The 24,621-nt window shown below is 43.6% G+C and overlaps 3 protein-coding genes across 4 annotated transcripts in view; 2 read left to right on the plus strand and 1 right to left on the minus strand.

The window, feature by feature from the left end:
- Positions 1 to 10,161, plus strand: part of LOC106580780 (smoothelin-like protein 2) — a 28,562-nt gene extending 18,401 nt beyond the window's left edge. For both annotated transcript variants that reach the window (XM_082966509.1, XM_014162186.3), the window contains 8 exons: positions 4,886 to 4,967; positions 5,077 to 5,319; positions 5,461 to 5,523; positions 5,635 to 5,701; positions 5,845 to 5,988; positions 6,662 to 6,785; positions 7,880 to 8,031; positions 9,156 to 10,161. In XM_082966509.1, the coding sequence (XP_082822635.1) occupies positions 4,886 to 4,967; positions 5,077 to 5,319; positions 5,461 to 5,523; positions 5,635 to 5,701; positions 5,845 to 5,988; positions 6,662 to 6,785; positions 7,880 to 8,031; positions 9,156 to 9,282 (1,002 nt within the window). In that variant the 3' untranslated portion in view covers positions 9,283 to 10,161. The remainder of the gene's footprint in view (positions 1 to 4,885; positions 4,968 to 5,076; positions 5,320 to 5,460; positions 5,524 to 5,634; positions 5,702 to 5,844; positions 5,989 to 6,661; positions 6,786 to 7,879; positions 8,032 to 9,155) is intronic.
- Positions 9,289 to 15,482, plus strand: sebox (SEBOX homeobox). Its single transcript, XM_045703381.2, has 3 exons — positions 9,289 to 9,418; positions 12,654 to 12,856; positions 12,951 to 15,482. The coding sequence occupies exons 1-3, from the start codon at positions 9,289 to 9,291 to the stop codon at positions 13,575 to 13,577; spliced, it is 960 nt and encodes a 319-aa protein (XP_045559337.1). The 3' UTR covers positions 13,578 to 15,482.
- Positions 15,483 to 20,184: 4,702 nt separating this feature from the next.
- tm199 (Transmembrane protein 199) lies at positions 20,185 to 22,356 on the minus strand. The gene is given in 6 exon segments (NM_001140932.1): positions 20,185 to 20,795; positions 21,047 to 21,159; positions 21,283 to 21,325; positions 21,460 to 21,549; positions 21,646 to 21,719; positions 21,802 to 22,356. Coding segments are annotated over 6 exon segments (600 nt in total). The 5' UTR covers positions 21,986 to 22,356; the 3' UTR covers positions 20,185 to 20,699.
- Between the last annotated feature and the right edge of the window lie 2,265 nt (positions 22,357 to 24,621).

The raw sequence follows: 24,621 nt of genomic DNA on the forward strand, positions 1-24,621 counted from the left end.
TGCCTTCTACTTTACGTGCCAGAGTTGGAAGTTCCCATCACAAGTCTTTCAAGAGCACTTGTGTGTGTGAGTGTGAGTGTGTGCATGCGTGCGTGTGTTTGAGTGTGTGTCTGTGTGCGTTCAAGCCTGTGTGTGTGGGTGCGCGTGTGTGCGTCTGTGTTTATCCCCATGATAAATACGCTTCACATTTCCAGCACAGCCACAGAGACTCCCCTCCCAAATTCATAGCTCTCTCACAATGGAGCAGGGTCTTTTATTCTCTGCCTGTCTGTGTGTCCCCTGCCTGGGCCAGACCATCCAGCCATCCAGCCCAGGGCTCCAGATTCCTGGCACAAACCCCTCAGCATGGCTATTAATACAGTGGAGCTCAGCCTGAGAGACAGACCCAGGGAGGGAGAGAGAGAGAGCTTGAACGAGAGAGAGCTTGAGCGAGAGAGAGAGCTTGAACGAGAGAGAGCTTGAGCGAGAGAGAGCTTGAACGAGAGAGAGAGATTGAACGAGAGAGAGAGATTGAACGAGAGAGAGAGATTGAACGAGAGAGAGCTTGAGCGAGAGAGAGAGATTGAACGAGAGAGAGAGATTGAACGAGAGAGAGCTTGAGCGAGAGAGATTGAACGAGAGAGAGCTTGAACGAGAGAGTAAAAGAGAGAGAGATTGAACGAGAGAGTGAAAGAGAGAGAGGCCAGGGTCAGGGGTGATGGAGGATTGAGAGAGGCATGCGAGCCGGGCTGGGCTGGCTGGCCGCTCCCCTCCAAGGCTGCCCCTGGCTCTCCTAATTACTTCCATACAATGCCCTGTATTTCCATCGCCGTGGTTACAGGTTAATAATTCACTGTTTAGTGGATGACCTCACCGCCCTCTACGTTCACCGTTCTAGAGGGCCCTGGGCCCAGAATATATATTCTATTTCTACATTTGACATTTTACAAACAGACAGACAGACAAGAACAGCAAATGTATAGTATGAATTAGGGGTTTGTATTAGACTTGCGTGCAGTGGTTTGACTCCACGCTTTTCATGCAGCCATTCTGTATGGACTAGAGAGGGTAAGCGTCAGACCGGAGCATGTGTCCTATCACCTCTAACTTAACTGATTGAATCATCAGACAGCCGTATCATATCACCAGGTTTTATTGATTTGTTTTGGTGTTGGGAGGCTGGTATACCGATGTCTTCCACAGCTGATGCCTTGTAACCCGAGAGAGGACTACTAAACCTCTCAGATCTTGGAGTTCTTAGGTGCCAACTGCTGTGCTGTCCTGGGGAGTCGGGGAGACGGTCCCATCTCCCTTCCCTCACCCCCTCCCTCCCCATCCCCTTACCGCAGGGCAGTCTAAACTTTATGTCTGATCTCCTGACCTTTCCGTAGCCAGCAGGAGAGACGGAGAGGGGGACAGACAGGACGGGAGAGACGGAGAAGGGGACAGACAGGACGGGAGAGACGGAGAGGGGGACAGACAGGACGGGAGAGACGGAGAGGGGGACAGACCAGACAAGAGAGATGGAGAGGGGGACAGACAGGACAGGAGAGACAGTGTGTCACAGAAGGCTGCTCAAGTCATCATCACACTCTCTCACTGCAAATCTAAATAATGCAGAATGTGTTCACACATTCTCAGTGGTACATGGTCTTCCGTGACATCCAGCCGGGAACATAAGGTTATCTTATCTGTTTGTCAGTGACATTGGAGTATATCTATTCTTAACCTTTGACAGCATTTATGGTCCCTTCCTTGTGACTGAAACCCTGGAAAACCCCAGTAACAGAGGAGAGATCCTAAAGCATGTGTAGAGGGGGAGCAGAGGAGGAAGGGTATGCGTGCCCAGTGAATTTAATACAAGGGCCTGTGTGTGAGTGCGTGAGTGCTTGCGCACGTGTGTGTGTGTGCTCGGCCAAACAGCCTCGCTCCCACACACACCCATCAGATAAGGCAGGGGCCCCTGTAGTCAGGTGATGTAAAGAAAGTGTTTTAAAGGGCCCCCTCCATTTCTGTAGGACCAAGGCGCCGGCCTGGGTCTCCCTGCTAAATTGCAGGCTTTGTGGGTCTTTTGAGGAACAGGTGTTTTTTTTTATGTGTCTCTCCCTCCATCAGGACTTCCCTGTTCCTGTGTGCAAATTACAGAGCAAAGACCCCTTTATAACTGTACTGCATGCTTGCTCGTGTGTGTGTGTGTGTGTGTGTGTGTGTGTGTGTGTGTGTGTGTGTGTGTGTGTGTGTGTGTGTGTGTGTGTGTGTGTGTGTGTGTGTGTGTGTGTGTGTGTGTGTGTGTGTGTGTGTGTGTGTGTGTGTGTGTGTGTGTTGTTCATTTGACTTCAGAAGGGGGGTGCGGAGTTAGTTAAATATGCGACAATGTATTGTACATGCCTGGATGAGTAATGTACCTTTTAGTCACAATATATTTGTGAAGCGTTCATAAAACAACGTCCTGTGTTGGAAAGGATTCGTGTGTGATCAATGGAAAATGGGAAAATTCGTACTAGTGAGGCTCATTGTATGGCAGGGTGGTGTTGTTGTCCATAATCGCTATCTATCTCTGTTTCTGTGCCCAGCGCTGTGCCCAACATACTGTTATACCCCCACTCAACTCCCCAGCCCAGTGTTCTCTCACAGCATGCCGCCATTGTTTTCACGTTCCATTCCACAACCACTCAATGTTCCAAGAATGTCAAATGTCATCCCGAGAAACAGGCTTGAATATCCTCTCATATAATCTCCAACTCCACCCCGACTGGAGTTCACCTAGCTAACGCTCTTTATTGAAATGTCACAAAGTTAGGTGCCATGACATGTCAGCTTTGTAACACGCTGCAAGACTCGCAATATAACAATCCACTTAGATTATCTTCTGTTTGCACATCAACATTTCTATGGCACGTTGCCAGGTGGGAAAAATTCCCACCCATGGCATTTTTGGCCAAGGTCACATGGGACAGCTGTGATATTTACACCCTTATGAAATACCCATGTGCCTAGGAGAACCCACTGTCCCACTCTACCCCACTCTACCACCACAGCCTATATTAGTTTCATTCCTTTGAATACTGTGTTGGCCCTGATGCTTTGAGTCTGTACTCTGCTGAACCAGGTCAGGGAGGGAGGGAGGGAGGGAGGGAGGGAGGGAGGGAGGGAGGGAGGGAGGGAGGGAGGGAGGGAGGGAGGGAGGGAGGGAGGGAGGTGCAGAGGTATTGTAGTGTTTAGGAGTGGGGTTACAGTGCTGCTGTGTGGGGATAAGTGGGGAGATTCTAAGGTAGTTATCCTCTCTCAGGTCGGGTGTGCCTCCCTAGGGAGAAGAAACAGTGGAGGCTCCTAGAATGGCTACATTGGTGTGTGCCCAGTAACACTGCTTCTAAGACAACAAAAATGTAGAAACTGAGAAACTAAACACACAGGACAGGGGGTTTCGTCTTTGATTCAACCCTGTAGGCTAAGACTGCCCCCCCCCCACCCCCCACCCCCCCTTTCTCATGAATCAGTGTAGCAGACTGAGGGCTTTTCCACATTTTCTACTTAATTTCACGATTTCCTCCAAATATTTTATAGTTCCCCACTGATAATTCGATGACGCACTCTCAGGGTTGGGGGATTTGTTGTTCCAGGAAGGCGGAGAAAGGGGCTTTTGTGTGCTCCTGCCTGGGCATGTGCGTGCATCGGTGCGAGTGTTGGTGTTGCTCTGTGGGGTTTGCCTTGATTCCGGGTCATCCTCTTTAATATAGCATTGTATCTGGGCAGCTCATGACAGCAGAGCTGACTACACACACTGGGTTGAGCTCCACATTGTTTTAACATTGTCTGAAATGCACAAACACAATAGAGATGATTTGAAAGGTGCCTTCCTTCCATTCTCAATACAGTTTAGCTGCAGAACTATTTCTGAGATCCAAGATCAGATTAAACATAGGCGGTGGTACACTCTGCGTTCGATCGGTTTTACCCGAAAATATTGACCTACTTTTATCTTCAGGCCCAGAGCACCACAGTCTCACACACGTGTCTGGTGGCCCATTCAGACAGGAGGAGAAGTGTGACTTAGTACAGAAAGTTTCCATGGCTGGGACACACCAAGACAGGAGGAGCTCTGAGTTTCAGCCAGAGCATCAGAGTTGATCGGGGCTCAGGGGCTTCTATGGTTGAGCGGGGGATATTTGTCTCCACCATCACCTTCTCCCAGTGGGACAGCCAGCTGTTCCCAGCTCCCTGCTCCCATTGGCTTTCCTAATGCTGTAACACACACACGCACGCACACGCACACACACACAACCCAGCAGCAGCATTCCTCCCTGCTGAGGTCACCTGGCTCCTCTCTCCCCTACAGCTCAATTACTGACTTTATTTTCACTGGGAGGAATGTACAATTTCTTTGATAATAACTGTATATAATAACTTGTATTGCATGTGTGTGTGTGCGTGCTTGCGTGTGTGCGTGCTTGTGTGCATACGTGCATGTGTGAGTATGTGTGAGAGAGAAAGAGCAAGGAAGAACAAGACAGAAACATGACACATCCTCCACAGACAAATCACACAGCCCTCAGTCACTTCCTGGTTGTCTTCCTGAAAGGCTCCTCTGTGGATTGGCTGATTAGTCTGGCACAGTGTACTGAGCCCCAGTCGCTTACTAATGAACGTAATAGATGTGGTGTGGTAGTAACATGGCTAATGAGATGAAAAATGGAGAAAATGGATGCCATTAATGGGAAGTTGAAACATGTCAGCACTCTGAAATGACTTGATCTGATGATGTCTCAGATAACATGCATATTCTGTCATCCAAAAGATATTCATATGTTTAAAGGGCCTGTCTTCAAAATACTGTTGTTGAAGACATTGTGACACCTGAGTACTGTAGGGTGAGGTGTTTATGTGATTCTCTCTCTGTCTCCTGTAGAGTATTGAACGTGAGGAGCCAATAGAGGTGGATTCAGACCCTGTATCCCCTGGACTGGAGAATGGACACTCTACTACCCCAGGTAATGCCTGTTCTATTCTCTACCATCTCAGCTACAGTAGAAATACAACCATACACACCATCCATGTACTGTATGAGGGGATTTATTTTCTCAATGCTTGTCCAATCAGAAAACTTGACAGTGTCACATGGAACGAGCTCGCCAGCCAATTATAACGTCCCTCATGAAAGCACGGCTCCTGTTGCCATGCGGATGCCACACCTACCCATCACCGCCACAACCAAAACGGCTGACCCCTCAGTTATGAAGAGCGAATCTCCCACCAGTCCCGTACGCTCTAAGCCCTCGCCTGTATCAGAGCCTACTGCCAACAACCAGCCTCAAGCCATCCAAGAATCCCCAATTCAACCAGGTAAGAGGGACCAGACATCAGCTGAAAGCTGTCCAGACCAAATATTTGAACTCTCAACTTTCATATCTTCCTATGGTTCTTCTGCTCCGTAAGCCATAATATCCTTTGATTTGTTACACTATTTGTCCTTTTGTTGTTCAGTGTCGTCGATGAAGACATGGACCCCCAGTCTCAGCCGAGGTCTGGGCTCTCCTCGGCTGTCAGGTAAGAGGGATCTATCAAGTCAGGCTTGTTTCTAGAACTGGAACTAACCAGGCTCACACAATGTTTTATTCCCACCGTTTCCTTATATGTTCTTTGATTTGTCATTTGCAGAAAAGTCCTTGTCCGCTCCCCCGAAGTCAGTGACTTACTCTGGCCTCATCCAACACAACACAGACCGGTGAGTGAACTATTCTTTACTCAGTCCTAGAGAATTGAGATAGTCCCTGCTTTAACCCACATGCAATAACCCACTTGGCATTTCGAATGGCCTCATTGTGGCCCAAGTTGATGTGGGACACTCCTCCGTTCTCCGACCTGCAGGGTGGAAGATGTGGGCGGGGACATGCCTTTTGGAAGGGGAGTGGAGCGGAGGCGGGAGCTGGTGAGGTCACAGACGTTGCCGCGCAACCTTGGCGCTCAGACCCGCCGGTCCATCTTTGAAAAGCTGGATTCTGAAGCCAGCAGGTACCACCCTCTCTCCTCCCACCATCATCTCTCTTTCTATGCCATCCATCCCTAAACCAATAGGTCCTCTCTCTTTCCCTTATATTATCCCTCCTTTCTTCTGGGTAATTCTTAACTCGCACAGTACTACATAGAGCCATGACTAAATGGAACTCTATTCCACATCAAGTAACTGACGCAAGCAGTAAAATTAGATTTAAAAAACAGATAAAAATACACATTATGGAACAGCGGGAACTGTGAAGCAACACAAACATAGGCACTATACACACACGTACACATGGATTTAGTACTGTAGATATGTGGTAGTGGTGGAGTAGGGGCCTGAGGGCACACAGTGTGTTGTGAAATCTGTGAATGTATTGTAATGTTTTGAAAATTGTATAAACTGCCTTTATTTTCCTGGACCCCAGGAAGAATAGCTGCTGCCAAGGCAGGAACTAATGGGGATCCATAATAACTACAAAATACAAATAAAATTCATACTTCGTTTGCATTACAATTCTCTACACTTGCACACTCTCTCATAATGGATTTAACAATGGTGGAAAACCACCACCTAACCAAAGGGAGTGTGCATGTGTACACTTGGGGAGAACAAGAGAGAATGGGGACGCGACTTCTGTCATGTTTTCTGGCTCATCGTGTTGACCCCTGTCCCCGCTCCTCTCAGTAGGCCCAAGCCCATGGACTCCAAGCCCAAGCTGAAGCGTTCTCAGAGCTTTGGTGTGTCCAGTGCCAGCAGCATCAAGCAGATTCTTCTGGAGTGGTGCCGCTCCAAAACCATAGGATACCAGGTGAGACTGTGGTGACAGAACACAGCTACACACCGGAACAGAGACCTGGCCCGTATTCACAAAGCACCTCAGAGTAGAGGCTGATCTAGGATCAGGTCCCCCGTTATGAATACAGCCCTATAGCAGCCAGTAACAAAGATAATGAATATGGAACTGTCATCTGGTCATCTGAAATGGATCCACTACACAGGAGAAGTCTATGTCTATTTTTGCTAGTTCCTGAACAGCGTAGTGAAATGACTCCCCTAGTTTCTCCATGGCTTAAACCATTAGCATGTAGCGGAGCGTTAATGTGCTAATGAGATGCACCTTGCCATGGTTATGCTGCATACTGAACTTAGCGTATTATTGTATTATATTGAATGTTTGTGTGTGCATTTGTGTGTGTGTGCGTGTGTGTGCGCGCGTGCATGCGTATATGTGTCTGTGTGTGAGCATGCATATCCTTGTCTGTGCATGCGTGAGTGTTTGAGTTACGGCTCAGTGCTCGGGCTGTTGGCTTCACTCTGCAGCAGCAGCTGTGCCAGTCTGTCCATGTGGCTCTGGTTAAACAGAGAGCTGTCACGGGCCAAGGCCTGGCCCCGCAGAGCAAGCAGCACCGGCCGCTTCCCGCAGGCAGCTCCTCCTCACACTCAGACTAGAGACTCGCCTGGCGCTCGACAAACATGACAAGCTGGATTTTCCCACTGACACGCTGAGGCTTTTATAGGCTAGGCTAAGGACACCAAATAAAATGTGAAATGACACAGTTCTGAAAGCATGTCCAGTTGGAGAGAAAGGAACGCAGGGAGAGGAATTGAGGATAAAGACCCATTCAGCAGACCTGTTCTGTTTTTCCCGTTATGACAGCGGGACCGACAGAGAAACCTGTCGGAGAGGTCATGTCATAAAGTTAGAATAGGTAGCCAATCATTTTTATAGGTCTTTTTCGTATGTCTGGTTTATTCTTACGTCTCTTTCACAGTGTCTCCGTATTCTCCCGCTAAACACATGTGCAAGTACACCACACACACTCAGAGACATTTAGAGTCCAGACACACACGCGTGCACGTACACGCAACCACACACTCCTAACTCTGTCTCTCCGTCCGCAGAACATAGACATCCAGAACTTCTCGTCCAGTTGGAGTGACGGCATGGCCTTCTGTGCCCTGGTCCATTCCTTCTTCCCCACTGAGTTTGACTACAACGTGCTGACGCCTGTCGACCGCAAACACAACTTTGAGCTGGCCTTCGGAACGGCGGAGTAAGTGACTTTTACATTGTAACAAGCGTCATCCATACATCCTGTATAGTGCTTCTCAGCATTATACACTGAGAAATGGCTTAAATTCTCCATGGCTTAAATTCTCCATGCACTCCTCTCATCCATTCATTATGTAGACTAGAGAAGTATCTGCCTATTCGTGTGCACTTCCAATGTCGCTCTCCTCAAGTTACCTGCGTAAATACATTTAGAGTCACAGTGTCCCTGGCCACCATACAAATAGAAATTGCATAAATGGTGTTGATACATAAAACATTATACCACTGAGATGATCTTACAATGTTTCTGTTGCATCTTGGTAAAGAGTGTCTGTAGCCCACACGTTACGCCAACGAGGCAGCCGCTGCCAGAGAATACCCTCTCCTCTCCCCGGGTCCCCAGAGTAAACTCCTCTTCCTTTCCCTCTGCTCTGCTTCCATCCACTCCTCTCACATTCCTCCAGCCTGACCTCACTACTAAGAACACCGCTGCTGCAACACAGCCTCCCAAAGTCCTCCTGACACATGGATACATGCAGAACACCGACAAAATAAAGATCAAAACCGCGTGTGCATCTCACCACATACAGAGATAGTTCTAACGCATGAGCTTCTGTACTATACCACAAATTAGAAACTGGGTGGTTCGAGCCCTGAATGCTGATTGGCTGGCAGCCTTGGTATATCAGACCGTGTACCACGGGTATGACAAAACACTTATTTTTACTGCTCTAATTACGTTGGTAAACAGTTTATAATAGTAATTAGGCACCTTAGGTGTTTGTGGTATATGGCCAATATACCACGGCTAAGGGCTGTGTCCAGGCACTCCGCGTTGCGTCGTGTTTAGAACAACCCTTAGCCGTGGTATATTGGACGTATACCACACCCCCTCGGGCCTTATTTCTTAATTAGTCCACATTGTTCCATGTGATCTATTATCCTGGTCCTGGATCTGTTTGTGCTGTCTTGCCAACAACATTGATTGACCATAGATATGAGTTTGGAAAACAGTTCAAACAGATCTGGGATCAGGCTAATGACCTTTCAGCCCCCTTAACTAAGGAATGACATAGATAGGCCTAGACTCCTCCTGACTTGTACTGTGCCTTCTGTCTGATTCAGGGAGAAGGCGGGCTGTGACCGGCTCATCGAGGTGGACGATATGATGGTGATGGGGCGCAAGCCGGACCCCATGTGTGTCTTTACCTACGTCCAGTCCATGTACAACCACCTGCGCAAGTTTGAGTGATGAACGATGACCTGGCAGCTACTCGACGACATCACCGCCCCACCACCACTACCATCAGTCTCTTGCTTTCAGGGACAGCAGCAATGCACACTGAGTGACTACACTTCCCCCTGCTGGAATGGACAGAGTATTACAAGTATTTCTTCAGTTTGAGAGATGTTTCACTCTGCTATGTTGAGTGCTCACAGCTATTCACAAATACAAAAGGCTATATTATTCCTGTTTGTCTATGAATGGCTGGGTTTTTATTCCCTGAAAGTCTGTGTTACATTTCAGAGAGAGGGGAAGGATCTTTCTCCCTTTTTTTTTTTGGTGACCGAATATTTTTAAGGCTTTTATTGGCACAGTTGCTGTTTGAGAGAATGGGAGAATCAACTCTTTGCTGGAGAGAAAAAGTAGTCCCGTTGGAGAAGCTGCAAGAGGACTTGAACAGTAGGCCTATAACACTGGACAAAGGACTGAGGATCCTGAGGATTGACACAAATCAGTCTAAATAGGATGCTATCATCATTTGGTTCCTTCTAGATGTGCATTTGTTCAGGCTTCATTTACTTTATTGTCCCACTGTGGTTTCTCAGACCCGAATGTGTCCACAAAAGGCCTTGCATTGCAGCACAAAAGAAAAGCTATACCAAAGTTAGCTTTTTCATCAGCTGAACAGAGGAACCCATGTACACTCGCTATAAAGTTGAATGGTTTGCTATTTAAAGAGCTAGAACTGCAAAGATGAACTGCACATATGCATCAACTCAGATGCAAAGGTAAAACGGCCTATGTTCTTATAGTGGTCTTGTTATGGTTGTGATTTTATTTTATTTTCATAGACAAAAAAAAAAAGACAAAAATAAAACCTCAATAAATTATCACTTGTTTCACACACTCCTTCGTTTTTTTGAATGTCATTATTTTATACTCGGCCTGTCAGTTCATTCTTGACTCGAGTAAACTTTTTGTAATTTTAGTGCACAATTTTTTTTTTATGTGATTAATCGTCTGAAAGCATTGAAAATACACATTTGGAACAACACAAATAAATATTCATAACATTTAAAACTATGTAAAAAGGTGCGCTATTTGATAGATTCCCCCGCTCCCCCTACCTCCGGCTTCCAGTGGGGAGACCTGAGGTCAATTTACCCACGCCCCCTCCCCATCTCGTACTTCCTAGCTCACAAACTAGAATCAGGGCGCCCACTCCGACAAGGTTAATTGACCCACAGTCCCACACGGTGACATGATATCATTGACGTGACGTGCAAATGAGCGATAGAAAACCGATCGCGCAAATGTCACCATTCCAAATGTTTTGGTGCGGGCATCTTGCCTCCCCCGGCAAGATGCCGCCCTGGGCGGCTGCCCATGTTGCCTATACCTAAATCCACCACTGCTTTGGACAAAATCAAGCCCTTCACACTGGGCACAGAAGTCAGATCAACATGTAGTTTTGATTTATATTTGGTTGAGTGATCAACTAACGTGAATTCAACGTGAACTCAACAAAACATTTCACCATGTCATTGGATTTAGGTTAAAAGTTGGGTGAAAAAATGATGAAATTCCCTTACATTGATGACTTTTTGCAAATCCAATCAGATTTCCACAACATCACAGATTTGGGGGGTTGAAATTACTTGGAAACAATGTTGATTCAACCAGGTTTTGCCCAGTGGGTTGTAATACTTTTTGTATTAAAAAAAAACATCTTAAATTACAGCTCCATTTGAGCAAATCTGAATTTGTGATTAACCGTGATTAATTGACAAATCTTACGATTAATCGACAAATCCTGCAATTCACTTGATTGCATTTTTTATTGTTTGATATCACTATTTAATTATATATGTAATGGTCTTCAGGATTACTTTAGCAATAAATGCACACATTTGAGGACAAAAATCTTATGATTATTTAGCATGATCCATTCACAAAAAAAGGAAAGGGGTAGGGCAGGCCAATATAAATCATTACTAATTGGCTCATTAAAAAAAGAGAAGTTAAAGAGTTGGTTCTTGTACAATGTGTATTCCTCTAAACTCTTCCAGCTTCGTTCAGAAATGTAAATTCGGGGATCTGTGTGCGTTGGTGTATTTAGAGCTTCTCTCAGAAATTTTACGGGTGTTCAAGGGAATGTAAATCGTTCACTAGGCTAATTGACTTCAATACACAGGAAGAGAAAGTGTGAAAAAAAGCTTTTGAAGTTGCCAGGCTTTTTCCTGCACAAGATAATAGTTAGGCTATTGTTTACTTTTCGTTCATCCTAATCGCCCCGGAAAAAAATATCAACATATTGTAATGAATAGAGAGAGAGTAAGCAAGTACCTTTTTATAGGCCCAACTCAACAAGTCAATTTGGGAAGACAGCGGAAAAAAAGATAAAGCACAATTTGGCACTTAATATTTAAGTAGGCATGTGCCAAATGACAGGACAGCAAATTGAGTGCTGAATAACAAATATCACTCTCGCAGCGAACGTGGTAGGATACAGTAAGCCTATGTAGATTGACTCTGCTCTGTATGTCCAACAAGGTCTGCCTGCCCTGCGCTCCAATCTCCACGGGGATCCTCTTTGCAGTCGATTGACCCGGGACGAGATCTGACAGTCTGACCCAGGGAGTGTCAGACAATAGCGACAGCGGAAACAGCGGGTTTATACACCATTGCCGCTTTCATCTGTTTCTTGCCGCTCACCATCTGCAATTGAGGATTAGAGAGGTGGGCACTGGGCACCACTATAGGCCTATAACACCTGAACGTGCCTAGATTAATGTGGTGTAGACCGTGGGCGGCATGGGATTGAAAGGGGAGTTCCCGCTTTAAGAGGACACCGCTACCCAGCGCTGAGTGCATCATTTACGCATCACCAGACCAAGCCGCAGAGGTACATGGAATTATGTCTCTCTTCATCAATCAAGAATTCACTGCACACAGACTGACTGACAATAAATATATGGATTTTACTGCGCTTTTTGGAGACCAAGATCAATGTAAAGGTAGGCTAGTGACAGTTATATTTGTTTATTGTCTTTTATAGTTTCCTTTAAGATGATTTTATTATAACAAGCATTTATTAATTAAATTATCAATATTCTGTCTAGATTATGCCGAAAATAAATAGCGCACAAACAAACAAACAAAACCATAAGGTTATTATATATAGAAAGATATTCATTGATATAAACAGAAATGCAGATGAAAACAAAACGAAAATATATGGTACGCTTCGTTTAGTAATTCCTCAATTGTCTTAAATAATTTTCAAACGCTACACCGATATTTTAGGCTACTTAAATAATAATCTATGAACCATATGATTGGCCCAATTTTTATTTCGATTTTCAATTCTCAAAAATGTTGTTTTTGTTGTTGTTTAGACGTGAGGAATGACAATGGAGTTTCATCACCCGAACCTGAGAGAGGCGGGTTTACAGAGGGCCAAAGGAAGCGCAAAAGAACCATATTCAGTCGCGCACAATTATCTGAGTTGGAACAAGCTTTCGCTCTGACGCCGTACCCAGACATCACTCTCCGTGAACGCTTGGCCGCACATACACATCTACCTGAAAGCAAGATACAGGTTTGTGTAGTGATAATAACTAAATGTAGATATTTACACTTTCCGGAAATAGGCTACAACAACATATTTACCTGACTCTACTCATTGTTCACAGGTGTGGTTCCAAAACAGACGGGCAAGAAGTATCAAGAGTGGAAGACTCACCAAATCAACCAATACAACTTCTGGAAAAGGAGGTGCAAAATGCCTACCTCGCCCAATAGTCCCCTCCCCTGGTCCCTCCTTCACCCCAACCACAACGGGGGAAATGTTCCGACCAGACCAGATTCAGTGTGATGATGGTCAGCAGTTCTACTCCGACTGGATCCGTCTCTACAGCAACCCTGTGTCTCATCAGTTTACACCCGCCTCCCCAAACCTGGCAGAATCCCTACTGTGGGAGGAAGACTGCCGATCTCACCTGGAATCTCTTGCTACTACCACTGCACCCGTTGGAAGGCAAGCACACTCCTCGCGGCCATACCGGGATGGGTTCAACCAGCCCTGCGTGGGCACCTCAGGGTATAGGAACTTAAAGCCACAGACTCTAGCTGGCTCACAGGCAAGATATAATCATCAAACCTCAGTGGACCAGGTTGTCCCCTCCCATCCGCAGCAGATGTACTGGGATGTGACTCAAGGACAGGGTCATCATCCTCAGGTGGGCCCCCAGACCTCCATCGGATACATCTCAGACCTGATCTATAATGCTGCAATTGTCACCAACTTCCTGGAGTTCTAATTTCCTGCCCCTGCTTACCTATTGTATAGCCTGGTGGTCCCAACTCTGATTGTGCTGTCTTGCCAGGTATTGGCAAAACCACACAAACATATTTGGGACCACTAGCCTATACCGCTTGCCTAATACATTGCCTTCAGAAAGTATTCACACGCCTGACTTTTCCAGATTTTGTTGTGTTAGAGCCTGAATTCAAAATGGATGAAATACTTTTTTTTCGCACCCATCTACATGATCTTACGTGCAATACCCTATAATGATAAAGTGAAAACATGTTTTTAGACATTTTAGAAATTTTATTGAAAATGAAATACAGAAATATTACATTCACATAAGTATTCACACCCCTGAGTCAATATACTGTATATTAGACTCACATTTGGCAGTGATTACAGCTGTGAGTCTCAATGAGTTTTGCACATCTGGATTGTACAATATTTGCACATTATTCTTTTTAACATTCTTCAAACTCTATTAAGTTGGTTGTTGATCATTGCTAGACAGACATTTTCAAGTCATGCCATAGATTATCAAGATGATTTAAGTCAAAACTGTAACTAGGCCACTCAGGAACATTCAATGTCGTTTTGGTAAGCAACTCCAGTGCATATTTGGCCTTCTCCTGCTGAAAGGGTCTGTTGGAAAGTAGACTGAACCAGGTTTTCCTTTAGGATTTTGCCTGTGCTTAGCTCTATTCTGTTTCTTTTTATCCTAAAAAACTCCCTAGTCCTTGCCGATGACAAGTATACCCATAACATGATGAAGCCACCATCATGCTTCAAAATATGAAGAGTGGAACTCAGTGATGTGTTGTGTTGGATTTGCTCCAAACATAACGCTTTGTATTCAGGACATAAAGTACATTTCTTTGCCACATTTTTTGCAGTTTTACTTGAATGCCTTATTGCAAACAAATGCATGTTTTGTAATATTTATATTATGTACTGGCTTCCTTCTTTGCACTCTGTTATTGGGCTCCCGAGTGGTGCAGTGGTCTGGGGCACTGCCTCTCAGTGCTAGAGGTGTCACTATAGACACCCTGGTTTGAGTCCTGGCTGTTGATCCATCATCAGTTTTCTCTGATCACAGCCATTAAACTCTGTAACTGTTTTAAAGTCACCATTTGCCTCATGGTGAAATCCCTGAACAGTTTCCTTCCTCTCCGTCAACTGAGTTAGGAAGGATGCCTGTATCTTTGTAGTGACTGAGTCTATTGATACACCATCGAAAGTGTAATTAATAACTTCACCATGCTCAAACAGATATTCAGTGTCTGCTTTTTTCTCTCTCATACTTTTTCATCTACCAATAGGTACCCTTCTTTTTGAGGCATTGGAAAACCTCCTTGGTCTTTGTGAAATTCACTGCTCAACTGAGGGACCTTACAGATAATTGTATGTGTGGGGTACAAAGATGAGTTAGTCATTCAAAAATCATGCTAAACACTATTGTTGCACACAGAGTGAGTCTATGCAACTTATTGTGAATTGTTAAGCATATTTTTACTCCTGAACTTATTTAGGCTTGCCATAACAAAGGGATTAAATACTTATTGACTCAAGACATTTTAGCTTTTGTACAAATGTCTAAAAATATAATTACACTTTGACTTTATGGAATATTGTGTGTAGGTCAATGATACATCTCAATGTAATCCATTTTAAATTCAGGCTGTAACACAACAAAATGTGGAAAAGGTCACGGGGTGTGAATATTTTCTGAAGGCACTGTACGTGTGTTTTGTGACCAATTGTAACATTTTGTTTCTTTTTTTATTTTGTTGTTAAATGTGTGGATCTTGCATCTTTCATTAGCTTGTGAATAATTGTAATATGTATGTTTACTTCATCCAAGGAGTAATACATGGATTTATTTCACCCTGGTAATGATTGATTAGAAGTTTAATATGACGTTGTTAACCTTTGTGTGGTGTTCGGGTCTGTGGGACCCATGTTCAGTGTTTACTAAAAGAAATATGATACAATTAATAATTTTTCCAACTAGACACTCATAGGCCTTGGCTCATTTTCTGTGAAGAACATGTAAAATAACACATTTTCATTGAGTGCATGCAGTGCACCCCCTACACAAAGTGGTGGAAAAAAGTACTCAATTGTCATACTTGAGTAAAAGTAAAGATAGCTTCATAGAAAATGATGCAAGTAAAAGTGAAAGTAACCCAGTAAAATACTACTTGAGGTAAAGTCTATAAGTATTTGGTTTTAAATATACTTAATTATCAAAAGTAAATGGAATTGCTAAAATGTACTTAAGTATCAAAAATAAAAGTACAAATCATTTCAACTTCCTTATATTAACCAAACCAGACAGCACAGTTTCATGTTTTATTTTATTTACGGATAGCTAGGGGCACACTCCAACACTCACACATAGTTTACAAACGAAGCATTTGTGCTTAGTGAGTCTGCCAGATCAGAGGCAGTAGAGATGACCAGGGATGTTCTCTTGATAAGTGTGTGAATTGGACCATTTCCGAGTACTTTTGGGTGTCAGCGAAAATGTATGGGGTAAAAAAATAATTATTTTCTTTAGGAATTTAGTGAATTAAAAGTAAAAGTTGCCATAAATATAAATAGTAAAGTACCTTACAGATACCCCAAAAAACGACTTAAGTAGTATTTTAAAGTATTTTTACTTAAGTACTTTACACCACTGCCTACACATTTCTATTACAAATGTGGTGTTCGGGTCCACTGGACCCGAGGGTAATAAAAGTGTGTGTGTAGGTGAAAACAAGTAAAAATGAAACAAAAAGGTTTACCACAATCAATCAGTATGGCAAAAATAATCTTTGCAGAGGGCCTTAAAAATAATTTTTGCAGAGAGAGAAGCTAGCGTGGAAGTAGCGTCTTCCACTTTGGAAAATGAAGAATTTTCAGAATATGAGGATCATGTCTCTGTCAATTCAGAGTCTGACAGTGAGTTGGAAGAAGAGGTTGAGATTGAACCTCAGCCAGCCCCAGGACCAGCCCGCCAGCAACCAGCTCATCAGCAGCCTGCAGGGGAAATACGGATGTCAAAAAATTGTGAAATGAAACGGTCTTCTTGCCCAATGAATGAGCCACCTCGCATGGCTGCCAATGTGATAAGGATGCAACCAGGGCTGACGCGGATGGCGGTTACTCATGTGCAGGACAGAAAGTCTTCTTTTGAACTGTTCATCCCAGACACCATCCAGAAAATCATTCTGGACTGCACTAATTTGGAGGGAAGGCGTGTTTTTTGGAGAGATGGAAGGAGATGAACCAGACTCATTTACATGCATACTTTGGGGTTCTTATCCTTGCTGGTGTTTTCAGATCCAATGGGGAATCCACAGAATCCCTGTGGGATGCAGAAACTGGCAGAAAACCTTTCATTGCAATAATGTCTCTGGAAAACATCCACATTATCTCTAGGATTATCCGCTTTGATAACTGAGACACCAGACCAGCTCGGCGCCAGAGAGACAAGCTAGCTACAATCAGGTCAGTGTGGGACAAGTGAGTGGACTGCCTTCCCCTGTTTTACAACCCTGGACCCAACGTTACTGTTGATGAGCAGCTTATGCCATTTAGGGGCCGCTGCCCCTTCAGGCAGTATATACCGTCTAAAAATATGGAATCAAGATCTGGGTTGCCTGTGATGCTGCTTCATCATATGCGTGGAACTTGCAAGTGTATACAGGGAAATGAGACGGAGGACCTCCTGAGAAGAACCAAGGGATGCGGGATGTCCTGGACGTAACACAGGAACTCCGTGGCCACAACATCACATGCGATAACTTTTTTACTTCGCACAAGCTGGGACAGGAGCTCCTTAAGAGGAACCTGACGATGGTAGGAGCAGTATGAAAAAACAAGCCAGAGATCCCACCTCAGCTGTTGAATACACGGAACAGGCCTATCAATTCCTCTAAGACACGTCCCTAGTGTCCTACATGCCAAAGACAGGCAAAACTGTGGTACTCATGAGTACGCTGCATAGGGATGGGAGAATCTGTGGCCAGGAACATCAAAAAACAGAAATCATAATGGATTACAATGCCACAAAAAGAGGGGTGGACAATTTCGACAAGCTGGTGACTGGCTACAGCTGCAGAAGAAGAATCCTACGCTGGTCACTGTGATATTCTAAAACATCTTGGCGTACAACGTGTTTGTCATCTGGATGGTGTTGAACCCAGATTGGATAAATGTGATCTAGCAGAGGTAAATGTCAAATATTAATCACGTATGCTGTCTATAAGTCAACATCGAAGCATTAAATATTTTTACATAAATTGTTACGGCTATATTGTTTTAAAAACCCGCAAACAGTGGGTGAATAACAAGAACATGAACACAAGGGTTAAAACAGTCAAATAATACTATATGGTTTCAGAGATGGGGTTACCTATAGGATAGCCCTCTCACAGAATTGTTTTGTAGGGTCTTTGATGGGCAAGCAGTTTTCTGCTATGAGAACAAGAGGACAAATATGCATAACATAGTATAACGTTACATACAGTAGTTGTTTACTGAGGTATTTGTATTCTACCTGACATAGAATCAGCTATCATAGATCCATTAGGTCTGTTCTTCATTCTAGGCCTGTTTGATTTAACGTTTCATGTTTCCGGGAGTATTATCTTTCAAAATATCCTGATTAAAATGATTCCGTGTGGCAAGATACCGCGACAGATATAATTATTTTCCAAATAAAAATATTTTTCTCCATATATATGGGAAGGATAGAGGAAAAAAATAATAAGAAGAAATAAATTAAAACTGAAGCTCAGGGTCTACCAGCTTACAAACTCTTTAATTCTAGCTGGGTTTAAGGTCTCCAGTGAAGTATTACATGTGAGTAATACAGTCAAGATATGACAAGAGCACTACGACAGTTCAACCTGGCCTGCTGGACAGTGATCTCTGCATATCATAATCATCTTTAATCCCAAATAATCTTTCAATAAACCCTTAATCCCAGTGTCAAATCTCAGATCTTTCAGATACGTTTTTGTATTGCAGATGCAATTACATCCTTTAATCTCTCAACTGATATAAAGGGACAAGACAGAAAGGAAATTGTCCAGAGATACAGTATAGGTGGGGGCAGTCATAACACAAGCCAAATAGTCAGATATCGTATTAAAGTTGTTTTGAATCATGAAAACAGATATGTGTTGTCATGGAAGGGATTTAAGTACTACACAGGGCAACTGTAATTGGTTGTTTGCTTCTGGCCTGTAAAATCCATCTTGCCCTTTAATTCACTTCAAAACAAATGAATGCCGATCGGCAGTCGAAGACAATATTGTCTGCCACATCTGGCAGCAGGTAGCTAGCTGTATGCTAGAACAGGGTTTCCTAAGGTATCTTTACTTTTACTCAAGTATAACAAATTGGGTACCATCCAGTGCTCTGATGAAACTGGCTCTCATGAGGACAGTCACAGGAAAGGAGGACCCAGACTTACCTCTGCTGCAGAGGATAAATTCATTAGTTACCAGCCTCAGAAATTGCTGCCCAAATAAAGTAACAGACACAACTGTTCAGAGGAGACTGCATGAATCAGGCCTTCATGGTCAAATTGCTGCAAAGAAACCACTACTAAAGGACAACAATAAGAAGAGACTTGCTTGGGCCAGGAAACATGAGTGACGGACATTAGACCTGCGGAAATCTATCCTTTGGTCTGATGAGTACAAATTTGAGATATTTGGTTCCAACCGCCGTGTCTTTGTGAGACGCAGAGTAGGTGAATGGATGATCTCCGCATGTGTGGTTCCCACCATGAAGCATGGAGGAGGTGGTGTGATGGTGCTTTATTGGTGACACTGTCTGTGATTTATCTAGAATTCAAGGCACACTTAACCAGCATGGCTACCACAGAATTCTGCAGCGATACGCCATCCCATCTGGTTTGCGCTTAGTGGGACTATCATTTATTTTTCAACACACCTCCAGGCTGTGTAAGGGCTATTTGACCAAGAAGGAGAGTAAAGGAGTGCTGCATCAGATGATCTGGCCTCCAACCAAATGAGATGGTTTGGGATGAGTTGGACCGCAGATTGATGGAAAAGCAGCCAACATGTGCTCAACATGTGGCAACTCCTTCAAGACTGTTGGAAAAGCATTCCTCATGAAGCTGGTTGAGAGAATGCCAAGCGTGTACAAAGCTGTCATCAAGGCAAAGGGTGGCTACTTTGAAGAATCTAAAATATAAATACATTTTCTGTTTCACGGAATCATGGCTCTCTCGGGATATGTTATCGGAGTCGGTATAGCCACTGGGTTTCTTAATGCTTCGCTCCGACAGAAACAAACATCTCTCTGGGAAGAAGTGCGGGGGTGTATGCTTCATGACTCATGGTGTAACCATAACATACAGGAACTCAAGTCCTTCTGTTCACCTAACCTATAATTCCTTATATTCAAATGTCGACAATTAAAAAAAAAAAAAAATTGGTTACTACATGATTCCATATGTGTCATTTCATAGTTGAGGTCTTCACTATTATTCTACAATGTAGAAAATAGTCAAAGTAAAGGCAAACCCTTGAATGAGTAGGTGTGTCCAAACATTTGACTGGTACTGTATATTGAATGAAACTGAACTGAGTTGAATTACCTGGGCGCTAATTTTATTAAATAGACAATACTGGACTATACAGACATACTGAAGGACCGTGAAAGTACAGTATGAATAAGCTATTGTATGAAAAAAAAATCCCTGTTCCATCTAAGTAGGAAATTATCAAACAAATGTTATGAAGGGGGGTAATTTAACAGGCCCTATAAAAGCATAATGGATGTAAATAAATACATAAATATCCCAACTTTTTTAGTCCACATTAGTAAATGAGTTGTGAAACATTGAGTTAACTTCATCATAGAGCAGTGATGGTAAAACACAAACAACTTTCACATCTGGGTCACATTCAAGATCTTCACACTAATCTGTTTTCAATATGCGAACAACGTGGGACAATTCTTATCAATAGTTTTGTGGTCATGTCAAAGCTGTACATCAACTTCCACTCAACCCCTTTGATTTCTGTTTTGAAGTCCACTGGTGGGTAAGATAAGGGCATTGTTCTCCAGGAAAGTATTTTGTTAATAAAAAGAACCCTGACTGGTGCTATGGTTCTCCTAGCTCTCCCTCCATGGTTCGTACCAGAACATACAGCTCTGCCAGGCCGACTACGGACGCAGCAATCACTGCAGATATCACCCTCTGAAACACATAAGCAAACATGTCAACAAAGATACTGATTCTTAAACAGGTTTAAAGGGTTTTGAAATGAAGCTTACCTCTTGATTACATTTTCAAACAATGTTTTTGTCCATGTACAACACAATGCAGTACTAGCTTAACCCTTGCTTATCATGCAATCGAGGTTAAGTGACACGATTAATCTCGTCAGGCAATAGGGGTTTATACTTGCCCAGCTTGTAAGAGTGAGGGATCTTTGTATGGATTCTTACCGCCGCTGTCTCTGTGAAGAGGTATTGACTGCCGAGATAGGAGCAAGCGAACGTCGCCGCCACTGTCACTAGGAAGTTTAAGACCGTCACAACAGCAGCTTTGGCTGAGCGTACTAGACAGACCACACACACACACACACACACACATTAGAGGGAGGGTTGAGGAAAAGGTAGATGACGAGGATAGTAAGAATCTTAGAGACAGATTGCATGCAAGCGTTTGTAACCATAGCAACCTTCTCTCCCAAAGTCCGCCAGTGTCTCACGACGATTAATGTGCTGGGGGGGGGGAAGAGAAGTACTCACATGAATCAACAACAACCCAAACATTAAACACTATCATACATTTAAGCTGGCTGGTTAATCGAATACATACAGTAGGCTACATGCTGAGTGTGCACTGTGCAATTCACCTGAGTGTTCACATTCCGTGTGATCCTGTTGTATTCTTCATTGGCCAACTTGGCTTTGATTCGTTCCAGACGAGCCACAAGCATAGGGTTCTGTCACAAAGAGGGTGTATGACTTTAATGCTGTCCTCATGATGGAGATCAAATGAAGGGACTGAAGGAATAACCATACATTGAGGTCTCACTTACTCTGGGGGGCATTTCAACCTTAGGCAGGTGCAATGAGCTGTCCTCCAACAAATCATGAAGGTAGAAAGGTTGACCTGAGAAGAAGGAAAAGCACACATAGGCTAGTACTTAATTCATGAAATGTAAGATCTGTGTTGAACAACTGTTTATAGGTACCATTGTCTTGCAGACATTTATTAAGTTTTCTTGCAGTTCTGAAGGACAGAGTTGATGGTTGTTCCCGTTGAAGAATATCCTCCACTTCTTTCTGTAGTTCCGTTGGAACTGAAACCTCGTCGTTCTCCAGCAAGTCTCTTACCCTCTCTCGAAATGTGTTTCCAATCACAAATGACGACGCCATTCTCTTTAGATAACGTTAACTGTCAAACTTATGTAGCTAGCTACAATGAACTGTGCTGAAAAGTGGCTGTATTAGCTAATTGTTATTCTCCCGTAGCTGGCTGAGCTGAGTTAGCCAGCTGATCTAGCTAGCTACAAGCGGAGAAGGCTCAACCTACAAGGATAGCTAACGTCTTTAGCTAGCAAACCCACGACCAGGAGGAAACGTTGGCAGTTTATACAGATTATCCATTGCCAATTCTTCACAAATTGATACATTTGGTATTCATCGTATCAACTACCCATGTTAAGATGTTCGACAATGATGACGGTTTCGTTAATTTTTACTAGCTATCAGTTACGACAACAGAAAGAGGAAGCAGCCAGAGATGTCTTTGAAGCGTCTATGTTTACCTTGTGACAGGATCTGACGTGAGAGCTACTTCCACTCAAAAATAAATACCAAAAATACTGTACTTTCAAACATAGTTAATAATATACAGTATTTGTACACAGTGGAAATTATTATCGTGTTGATTTTTGTACAAGTATCGTTTTCAAATATAGTTATTTCAATTGATTTATTTATATTTCTTTACCGCTTTGCATTGTGGTTAATGTCATGGGAAATAAAATAATGATGTAGCTAGTTCAATGACAATGCCTTGAAATGAATACATAATAATTACAGCCCCCAGGTAGTGTTAACATTTTTTAAACATTATTTTATGTTTATAAATCACTGTGTGTGTTATTTAAAAAATATATATATATAACTACAAAGTATATTTTTCATAACGTATAACCTTGAGCTCTGTCCAAAAGTGTGGGCAGTTGGTAGAGCATGGTGTTTGCAACGCCGGCATGGTGTGTGCAACGCCAGGGTTGTGGGTTCGATTCCCACGGGGGGCCAGTACAATTTTTTTTTTTTTTAAATGCATGAAATGAAATGAAATGTATGCATTCACTACTGTAAGTCGCTCTGGATAAGAGCGTCTGCTAAAATGACTTTTTCTTTTTCTATACAAAGGTTAATATATTTGCATATACAGCCCTGATTGGCTGATAGAAGTATCTAGAGACCACCCCTTTAACCTTTCAAAGAACAAAAGGCACATGGTGTGTGTGCTGCTTTGTTTTTTTAATCAAAACAAAAGGGGTGGTCACACATCTTAAGGGGTGGTCACACATCTTAATCACACATCTTAATTTGCTATATCATTGTTGAACTATTTTCAATAGGTCACCAGAATGCCCTCCAGGACATATATAGCACCCAGTGTCAAAGGAAGGCCCAGAAGATCATCAAGGAAGCTCAGCCACCCCAACCACAGCCTGTTCAACCCGCTACCATCTACAAGCAGAGACAGCACAGGTGCATCAAAACTGGAACCAAGAAACTGATACACCGCTTGTATTTCCAGGCCATCAGACTGTTAAACAGTCATCAGTACCCTGCCCTGAACCTTAGACAAGCCAGCTACCACCCGGTACTCAACCCTGCACCTGAGAAACTGCTGCCCTATGTACAATTGAAGTCAGAAGTTTACATACACCTTAGCCAAATACATTTAAACTCAGTTTTTCACAATTCCTTACATTTAATCCTAGTAAAAAATTCCCTGTCTTAGGTCAGTTAGGATCACCACTTTATTTTAAGAATGTGAAATGTCAGAATAATATTTATTTCAGCTTTTATTTCTTTCATCACATTTCCAGTGGGTCAGAAGTTAACATACACTCAATTAGTATTTGGTAGCATTGCCTTTAAATTGTTTAACTTGGGTCAAACTTTTCGGGTAGCCCTCCACAAGCTTCCCACAATAAGTTGGGTGAATTTTGGACCATTCCTCTTGACAGAGCTGGTGTAACTGAGTCAGGTTTGTAGGCCTCCTTGCTCACACACTTTTTCAGTTCTGCCCACAACTTTTCTTTTGGATTGAGGTCAGGGCTTTGTGATGGCCACTCCAATACCTTGACTTTGTTGTCCTTAAGCTATTTTACATTTACATTTAAGTCATTTAGCAGACGCTCTTATCCAGAGCGACTTACAAATTGGTGCATTCACCTTATGATATCCAGTGGAACAACCACTTTACAATAGTGCATCTAAATCTTTTAAGGGGGGGGGGGGGGGTTTAGAAGGATTACTTTATCCTATCCTAGGTATTCCTTAAAGAGGTGGGGTTTCAGGTGTCTCCGGAAGGTGGTGATTGACTCCGCTGTCCTGGCGTCGTGAGGTAGCTTGTTCCACCATAGGGGTGCCAGAGCAGCGAACAGTTTTGACTGGGCTGAGCGGGAACTGTGCTTCCTCAGAGGTAGGGAGGCGAGCAGGCCAGAGGTGGATGAACACAGTGCCCTTGTTTGGGTGTAGAGCCTGATCAGAGCCTGAAGGTACGGTGGTGCCGTTCCCCTCACAGCTCCGTAGGCAAGCACCATGGTCTTGTAGCGGATGCGAGCTTCAACTGGAAGCCAGTGGAGAAAGCGGAGGAGCGGAGTGACGTGAGAGAACTTGGGAAGGTTGAACACCAGACGGGCTGCGGCGTTCTGGATGAGTTGTAGGGGTTTAATGGCACAGGCAGGGAGCCCAGCCAACAGCGAGTTGCAGTAATCCAGACGGGAGATGACAAGTACATGGAATAGGACCTGCGCCGCTTC

This window comes from Salmo salar, chromosome 20 (assembly GCF_965601325.2).
Source record: "Salmo salar chromosome 20, fSalSal1, whole genome shotgun sequence".
In the NCBI taxonomy this organism is placed as follows: domain Eukaryota; kingdom Metazoa; phylum Chordata; class Actinopteri; order Salmoniformes; family Salmonidae; genus Salmo; species Salmo salar.

Coding starts and splice junctions, on each gene's coding strand:
- sebox (XM_045703381.2), top strand. CDS start 9,289: ATGACCTGGCAGCTACTCGACGACATCACCGCCCCACCACCACTACCA. Junction 9,419..12,653: donor GAATGGACAGAGTATTACAA/GTATTTCTTCAG, acceptor GTTGTTGTTTAG/ACGTGAGGAATGACAATGGA. Junction 12,857..12,950: donor TACCTGAAAGCAAGATACAG/GTTTGTGTAGTG, acceptor CATTGTTCACAG/GTGTGGTTCCAAAACAGACG.